The 9195-nt window shown below is 41.3% G+C and overlaps 1 protein-coding gene across 4 annotated transcripts in view; it reads left to right on the forward strand.

Annotated features, from left to right (window-relative positions):
* Positions 1-1762, forward strand: part of IPCEF1 (interaction protein for cytohesin exchange factors 1) — a 128545-nt gene extending 126783 nt beyond the window's left edge. For all 4 annotated transcript variants that reach the window (XM_019526990.1, XM_019526989.1, XM_019526987.1 and 1 more), the window contains one exon: positions 867-1762. In XM_019526990.1, the coding sequence (XP_019382535.1) occupies positions 867-1067 (201 nt within the window). In that variant the 3' untranslated portion in view covers positions 1068-1762. The remainder of the gene's footprint in view (positions 1-866) is intronic.
* Positions 1763-9195: the final 7433 nt, after the last annotated feature.

A 9195-nucleotide genomic window follows, 5' to 3' on the forward strand; every position in this document is an offset into this window, starting at 1 on the left:
TGCCATAGGATAGTACTTGTGTTGGGCAGTAATGTCCTATGGTGGAGCTAATTAGTTTACTCTGGACTAATAGTGCTGCACTTGTAGATCATGATGTTTTACTGCAGAGCTAAGTAGTCAACTCTGCAGTAAAGTGCACATGTAGATGCCTCCAGCTTTCCAAACTATAACCCTTATCACTACACTGGAGATCTAGAATCAGAACATGGAGTTACCCAATAAAGTGTGTGGTGGTTCCTGAGGTGTTCATTCTTCATGGAGCAGTATTTCATTGCTCATGCCTTCTGTAAGGATAGAACTGAGACCTCTGGGTCTAAAAGTAGGGGTCTCTCCTTGCTGAGCAAAAAGATTAGCTTCATTAGTTGAAGCAAGTAGTAGATGTGTAAACCTCTATGTTGTCTAATCCTTGCTAGTGGCTAGAAAGACACATTATGTACCTGTAAATTACATCCTAATTTAATATATCTAGGACTTACGGAAGAAGAATTTATAATGTGGCAAGGAAATTCTTTAGATGTCAGAACTATGTTTTGAATTACAGTAATTGCTTTTGTTATTATCCTTTTGCAAAACTGACAAATGTTATTGATATTATGTGCAAACTTTCCAGTTCATCAAAGCACTTTTCTCTTGGGTTCTGTGCAAACGTCCTGTAGCATCTGGAGCATTTCTGGTACCTATAAACACAAATATGACTTCACCTGGAAGAGTCTCCTGCTATGTTTTAAAACCGAAATGCCACAATGTGCAACTTGTGAGCTCTCTGAGGGGAGAGACTTGTTAAGTTCACATGGTTATTTTATAAAGTAAAACTAATCTGACACTGTATGGGAATTGTGTTTCTTAACCTCTTGTTTTTCTACTAGTGTAAAGAACATGACTTGGCCATGATTAACCAGCTGCTGGAAGATCCCGAGTTGACAGCAGAGAAATACAGAAAGTGGAGGAACACAAACAATATGTTGGTCCAAGATATCTATCAGCAGCAGGAAGTCCTGTATTTGCCAGAGGAGAATAGGAAAGAGGAAGAGATGAACCCACCACCTTTCATTGGGAACTCTCTCTGAGGAATTGCACGTGCAGCACATGACAAGATTTCTCCCCATCTCTCTTCATTTAGTGAGACTTTAAATTTGCTATACTTTCAGGTTTTGTTTTATCAAGTGCTTATGTCATTCTTTGGAAAAGAAAACAACTCATTCTTCAAAGCATTCCCAGGTATTAAATAAAACAAAACAAACCCAAACCAAACCCTACTGGGGTGCACACCTGAGAAGAATGCTGCATGAAGCAGAAAAGAAATGGAGTTACATTCCAGAATGGCTAACTTTTCAGAAGACTCAAACTGAGCCTGGAATACCTGGAAGTCACAGAAAAATGTACATATTATAGATATTAAATACTTGGGGTAATTGTACCCACCTAATCTATTGATTAAAGAATTTTATTAAGTTATAATAATCTGAACAGTACTGTATATACTCCTCTATTACTACATCTTGGGTCTTCAAGATATAACTACAAATAAGTTGTACTTTCACTTCTACCTACACTCATTTTGAATGCATTTCAATTTTAAACAGAGATTTCTGTTCTCTTATTTCTATTTCAGACCATCTTCAGGCACAGAGTCCATGTTCTGCTTGACACCATAAATATTTTGTGTGGGCAGACAAGGCCAAGAATTGTTTCCTGTGCTATCTGGAAAGGTTCTTTTAATGTGTTTCAGTGGCAAATAAACTGCTCAGCAGTGTAGAAACCCCGTGTTGTCTTAAGTTTTAACTTTTTAATGGTGAGGGTTATATGCTGTTTTATGTTTTAGGCAGTAGTGAATATGTAAGGTACACGTTTATTTCAAATGCACAGTCAAAAAAACCCAACAAAGAATCTAGATCCCAAAGCAGATGATTAAACATCATTATTTGATGCAGCATGGAAAATATAAACCATAATGGGCTATATTTTTGTAAATGTGTATCACCTTATGGCTTATATGAACATGGACATATACTGTATATATGATTGTATTTATGTATTTATATGTTCTGGATTTCTCTCTCTAGATAGCTTATTTGTTGATTTCAAGTGAAATATTTGCACAGATTTCATGGTCAAATCTTCTTCTTCTATATATGGAGCACATAATAACGCCAAAGAGAGAGTTATATTGGAAGCTCCGTTGTTAGCATTAATTTGACCTCCTTGCTTCTGTCTTTTGATCTGGGTATGAGATTTATCTGAAAATGTTGCTGTATAATCTATATTAGGAAAATATTTTTTCTAGAAAATATCATAACTCCAGGTTGCATACTTACATGATATATAAACAAATAGCACTTTAAAATTTTTGCTCCAATGTCATAATTTTTGACCTTACTGTGCCCAGAACAGGGTATGCTTTTGAATCACAACTTGGCAATGTGCAATATATTTTGATCTGCATGTTTGTATATGTTATTTTGCAGAGCTACTGAATTTTAAGAATAACCAATCATGAACCCAAGAACTGGTATACAGTATAGTACATATGTGCACTCCAGTTAGCCAGTGTGTAAAGCTATTCCTATGAATGCTTGCATACATATTACTGGTTGAAATGGAATACAGTGTAAGCACCAAAAAATAGAAACAGATAGATTTTAACTTATTTTAACCACCATGTGCTTTAGCAGAATTTTGATTATGAAAATAATTGTATATACTTAATTCCCAGAAACACACGGGATCTGCTCCATCACTAGTCTGAATCAAAGATTAAGTGTTTCATTACTTAGCAATTAGTACTCGTAAATCAAAGCAGAATCAGAACTTTATGGGGAGTAGGGTGTTCAAACCAAACTGTAGGGGATGAATGGGGAGTGTGTGTGTATGTGTGAGCGAGAGACTTTTGATTTTTTAAAAATCTTTATTATGTAGGTATTAAAACTAATGGTGAAAGTGCAAAGGTATGTGGCCCTCTGAGGGGCTAAGCATGAAAAGGTCATAAGCAACAAAAATACCATGTGAGCAGAGATTGGTACCCCTCCTCCATGCCTCTCATGGGGTTACACATGTAGGACCAGCTGTCTGCCTTTCACTTTCCAGAGGTAATAACCCAGCACAACACAAATTGGTCCACATTTTCTTGCAAGGTGAAGTTTCCAAATTCAAATGTGATGCATGTCTGGACCCAGAAACAGAAGAGTTGGAGTGCATCATTAGAGCCAGCTCCTCCAAGCCAGTTTCTGTGGCTTTTCAGAGTTGCTGTCTTGGCCTGGTTTGGCATGAAATTGGCCAGGCAGATTGCACACCCCTTGGCTCTTGGTACTGGATAGAGGAGATATACATAGTCTTGTAAAAGTCCAAGTCCAGAGTGCCAAAGAGGGTGCTGAGGGAAGTGAAGATTGGCTGTAGCTGGGGGCAGTCCAGGACGGTGTAGAAGAAAGTCTCCTCCACCTCCTTTTTACAGAATGGGCAGGCCATTGATGCCACTGGGTCTAAGTGGAAGACAAAAGTGCCCATGGCCAGGGCTCCATGCAGCAGCTACCACTGGAGGTGTCCAGTTACCTTTGTGATGGGTAGCTTGTACAGGGCGCAACAGGCTGGGTGGGTTTGCTTTTGTGTTGCTGCTGTTAGGTGCCATCTCCAAGTCATGTCAGGGTAGGTGGCAAGGACACAGGCACGATGCACTTCGTCTATGTGTACAGTACCTTCTCAGACAGGATCTCAAGGTAAATTCCACTACTATTCTTGTTAGGCACAGGGAGGGACAGCAGGGTGCTGGGCCCATCATTCTCACTGCAGTCCACAGCAGGAGAAACAGGTCTGTCATTGGTGAGGGCTTGTTGTGTGCAGAGGTGGTCTTCTAGAGCAATAAGTGTATTTGTGGGAAAGGCATCTTTCACTCCAGCTGAGATGTGCAAAGCAAAATGGACAAAATGAAAGCCCAGCCAGTCAGCTAGAGCTTTGGCTGAGAGCCAGAAAGGCTGAGATGACTGGAAGAGGCAGGTATGCTTGATGGTGTACAACTGGATGAAGGAAGCAATGAAGCTTCAGGAGGTGAGTCTTGGTGCCCCCTGTTACAAGGCCAAGTTATGGACCAGGGGCTCTTATAGTGACTTTGGAAATTGCAGAAACCTACCCTGCGGTTTCAGTCAGAGATAGGCCCACCTGGCCCAGGCAAGGCTTTGGTAGAAGCGTGAGCATGGCAGGGTGCTCCAGCCAAAGTGATCAGGATCCAAAAGGAATGGTTCCTGATCAAGGTTGAGGTCCCTCACCAATGCAGGAAAGCAAAGGTCAGCTGTTGCCAGGGGAGGCATTTCCTAGCAAAGAGCACTTGCTGAAGGGCTTGCTGGCAAAAGGCAGCCAACCTAATCACCTGGTTGATGAGACCCTGGCTTCTCTTGCTGGTGGGTAGGTAGGACAGTTCACTGGAGCAAGTGGTGCCAGTCACAGAAGTAGTCCAGGAGGACCTTGTGAATACTTTCAAGAAGGGTCATTGGTGGATCCAGGATGGTGTACCTGTGCTGCAGAGTAGCAGCTTCCAGGTTGTTGATGATCAAGATTGGTCATGGTGGGAAAGATTGGGCAGATGCCAGGGCCACCACAGGTAGTTGTGCCTCAGCCTTCTCATGAAGCCTTTTCCAGTTCTTGGCTAGATAGTCAGGAGGGGCTAGGAAAATGCCCAGAGCTTTGAAGCCATTGTGACATCAGATAGGGCCTCCAGGCAGGTCTGGGAGCTGAGAGTTGGCTCAGGTGCTTGGCAGAAATGTGTGACTTTTGGCCCAGTCGACACAGGCTGAAGAGGCACAGTTGTAGGCCCAATGACATTCAATCAGGGAGTGGTCATCATCCTCACTTTTCTCAAAAACAGTCACATTGACATATGCTGTCACCTTAACTGAGGGGCCAGCAGGGGGAGGAGGGAAGAGGAAACAGCAAGAGACAGAGAGAAATTAGGCATGGGGGAAAGCTCTGAGCTCAGTGCATCAGTCCTTTGGGCAGTGTGGTCATCTCCCAAAGTTTAGTAGAGGGTAGCTCTGTTTTTCACTATGTAAGTTCCATTAAAGCAAGGCTTCTATAATGCACACATTAGTGCAGAGAGTGGAAATGAGACACAGAATGAGGAAGACTATGGTCACGTTCGGATCAGAAGCCAGGGAGCAAGGCTGGACTTGGGATGCTATCACTGCCTCAGGTTTGAAAGCAGGGAGTAGGTTTGACTGCAAAGTTAAAGTTAGTATTGAGCTATGGAGATGGCAAACTGAGACTGGCTTGGGGTTGGAACTGCATGGCAATGATTAATAGGGGAAGCAAAGAGAGGGAAAGAAAAAGAATAAAGACCAGAGTTTGTTCTACTTATTTGTTGTCTGTGTGATCTCATTCCCTTCTTGAGTCCTGGAAAAACTATGACTATGCCTGCTTTTGCACTGCACCTTCAGCTTAGCCTTAGTACTACATCAGAAAAAGCAGTGGGGAGGAGGTAGCCTCAACCACCTCTTGCATTAATGTTTTGCATGACTTGAGTAGGATGGAATAGAATCATGCTCAGACATTCAACATGGGGAATAGGATCTGGGTCTGAGCCTCCAGGGGTCTGGCTAAAAAAATTCAGTGTTTCCGGAAAACCTCACACATGGCAAAGAAAGTTTACCCAGTTCCAAGTAGAAGTCCTAGATTTATGTTATACAAATAAACTCACAGTTTAGCCCAGTGAGCACATGCTTTTACTAATAGTGTGTATGTGTGCATACACAATAACCTGTGTTGTGTATTTTATACATTGGTTTTGGTTTATAAAGCACTGCATAAATGCTCATGGATTGACAAAGCCAATGCAATTGTTTGTAAATAAACTATATGGCACTGCTGCCCTGTGCACTGGGTAAGAGGGTTTTTTTTAACTCTTGATATTTTGACAACCATTTGAGTGTGTCTCTCACATCATCTTGTTAGAACAAGGAATTCTGGACACAAGGTAACTTTCAGGCAGCTGTTCGATCTTGGGCAAAACCCCTCGATTTTGAAAAAGTAAATTTGCTGTACATTTGTGTGCAGCTTTTGTAGCTTATCTTCTACCCCTTCAGATACTTTCTAGGTCATCTAGACCCAAAGGAAATAAAAAATATGGAGAATGTGAAGTGAATATAACATCAAAATATGACTTTTTTAGTTGAAGGGAAATATTGTTAGCTGTGACTGTAGGTCTTTCACCTAGGCCAAAAATATCACAGTTAAAGTAAACCAAAATGAAAGCAGCTTAAAAGTGTAAATTCACCCCAAAACACAGAAGGGACAAGACTTATATGAATGGGCATGTAATTGTTAATGACAGTAGTATAGAAAGTTAGTTTAGCTGTGTTAATTCCAAATCTGGCAGAAGAGAGAGAGACTCCATATTGACTAATAAGACTGAGTCAGAGATGCATAACCTTTCATGAGCAAAAAACAAAAGCTTATGCATCTTTGATTTAGTTAGTCTATAAGGTACATCTCTACCCTGCCTTCTGCCTCAAGCTGGTATGAGACACCAAAAAGCACCGTATCCTTTGCTGTAAGTGGTATTTGCATGAAAGGTTCAAAAGTATGAGTACGGCATGGCAGTGTTAGTCATATGTGCTAAATCTACCAGTGAATTATGCATAACACTGCAAATTAATACCTACCAAAATGTTCATAGAATCATAGAAATTAAGGGCTGGAAGGGAGCTTGAAAGACTCCAACCTCCCCTGCTCTGGGCAGCAATACTGTTGAGATCAAATGATTCCAGCAAGGTGTCTGTCCAGTAGGGTTGTGCGAAACGGGCCTTATACAATTTGGAATTGGCCTGAATTGGGGGTAGCACTTCGATTCGTTGATTCGGATCACTGTCCTTGATTTGATTCAGCCAAATCTGAAGATTCAATGTTGATTCATAAAATCAGTGATTCAGACAGACATAGCTTTAAATGTTTTTTCTATATACCTCAAGGTACTAGGCGCAGCTCGTGAATGCTGCAATGCTGGGGTGGATGAAGTGTCCCACAGGAATGCAGGGGAATCCCCGCATGCTTAGTGATGAACCTGGAAGTAGACCGGCTTGGCGATCGGCTACGGGGTGACCCCAGGTGTCCCCCCCATCAGTTGCTGAGCCGGGAGGCGCAGCGGGCCTCCCCAGCGTGGTCTCCGGTGGACCTGGAAGTGGACCGAAAGTGCTTCTGCTCCACTCCTGGGTCTGCTGCCAAGTGCACTGGGGAGCCCCCCCCACTTCTGTGGGACTCTCCAGGCGTCCCAGCATTGCAGCATTCATGAGCCGCCTGCTACCCAGAGGTATGTAGAAAAAACATTTAAAGCTGTGTCTATGTCCAAATCACTGAATCTCTCTGAATCAATTTGGAGGGTTCTGATTTGATTTGGAGCGATTATAAAGGGTCCTCTGATTTGCTTCAGATTCAGAGATTCTGCCACCAAATTGGGCCGAATCTCTGCTGAATTGAATCAGGGACTGAAGCTTCACGCAGTCCTACTGTCCAGTCTCTTCTTGAAGTTTTCCAAGGTTCAGGACGGTACCACCTCCTTGCGAAGTCTATTCCAGATTCTGGTCACCCTTACAATAAATAGTTCTTCCTTACATCCAACCTGAAACCATCCTCTGACAGTTTGTGGTCATTGCTCCTTGTTCTCCCTTGTGACACCTCAATGAACAGTTTTTTCCCAGCTCCCAATATTTCATCCCTTACATACTTACAGATTGTCACCAAATCCCCACTCAGTCTTCTCTTCCCCAGGCTGAACAGTCCCAGATCCCTTAGTCTTTCTGCATAAGGTTTGTCCTCCAGGCCCTTAATTATTCTTGTGGCCCTTCTCTGGACCCTTTCAAGATTATTTTTTGAAGTGCAGTGCCCAGAACTGGACACAGTACTCCAGCTGGGGTCTCACTAGCACTGAGTATAAAGGAAGTAGAGACAAATGTCATGCTATTCTATCCCATGGATACTGTTTGATATATTTTTCAGGAAAACCTTTGGAAATGTCTGTATAAATATACTTTTTATCATTATTGTTATTGGTAAAAACACCTGCCTTAGTACTTTCTGTCCAGCTCTACAGGGCTGGTACAAGTGGAAAATTGGAGCAGATAAATTATAATATTTCTACAATGTCTCAATTCTTCTGGAAATCAAGGATGTCTCAGTTTCAGTGTTTTAGATCTTGTGAGCTATCAGCACTAGAAATGAATGCTTGTAATTCACTAAGAAGGGAGAGATTCCCTATTCTGTGTATATTTTTTCCATGATTCTCCATAATGTTTCTTAGATATTGGACTTCCAAACTTTGTTTGGTTTGGAGTTGAATGACATCATCCTGTGGAGGTCATTCAATTCTGCAGGATGTTGAGGGGAAAGAAAACACCTACATGATACCTGGTTGTGATGTGTGCATTTTTAATGGCTGCTGATTTAAAGCTATGTAGACTATTGGAATGACTCTTCATTGGCACAATCACTGAGTATAGTGTAGATGAGCTAGTTAAAAAAGCTCAAGTTAAGTGCAGTTTGTTACGTTAACACATAGGTGGTTGCGTGTGTAATGTGTTTAGTTTACAGGCTTATTGGTTTTTAAAAAAAGTGTTGAAATGGTGGGTAATACACTGTAAAGCACTTCCTTATTAGGAATCACCCTGTGTTGTACTGAAATTTTTGGAGCAAGAGTGACAATTTGCAATGGCAGTGTGCGCTTGCTTAATTTTAAGAAAGGGTAAGTTCTTATAACAGGAAACTCGGTGGTTTTTCTTCTTTTCTAGTACTAGAACTGAAGTGGGACTTCCTGTTTTATGTGGGACATTTGCAAGCAGCGTGTATTGTAAAATAACGAGCATGACATTCATGAATGCTGAGCAATATATTGAAATTTGGTCTGCTTGAATCCATTGAATTTAGAACGCATGCTTTCCATATACCGGGCAACTTAATAAAAAGAATGTTCTATGCTTCAAATGAAATTATTGCTCCTTTGTATAGGGGTAATATGAGTCAAGTTAATCAGAACTTAGAATTTCAATGTTTCAAAAGTGGGCTTTTTTATTATTTTAGTTTGGAGCACAGGCTAAAATTGTACAAATTTCTTCTGGAAAGAACATTCCAGAAATGTTTCATTTGGGAAAAAACTACACTGTTTCATATTAAATCATACCCAGGAGCCCTCCCCACCCCACAAAAAAAAAAAAAAAAAAAAAA

Source organism: Gavialis gangeticus, unplaced genomic scaffold, assembly GCF_001723915.1.
Source record: "Gavialis gangeticus isolate Ggan-Ray unplaced genomic scaffold, GavGan_comp1, whole genome shotgun sequence".
Taxonomy (NCBI): domain Eukaryota; kingdom Metazoa; phylum Chordata; order Crocodylia; family Gavialidae; genus Gavialis; species Gavialis gangeticus.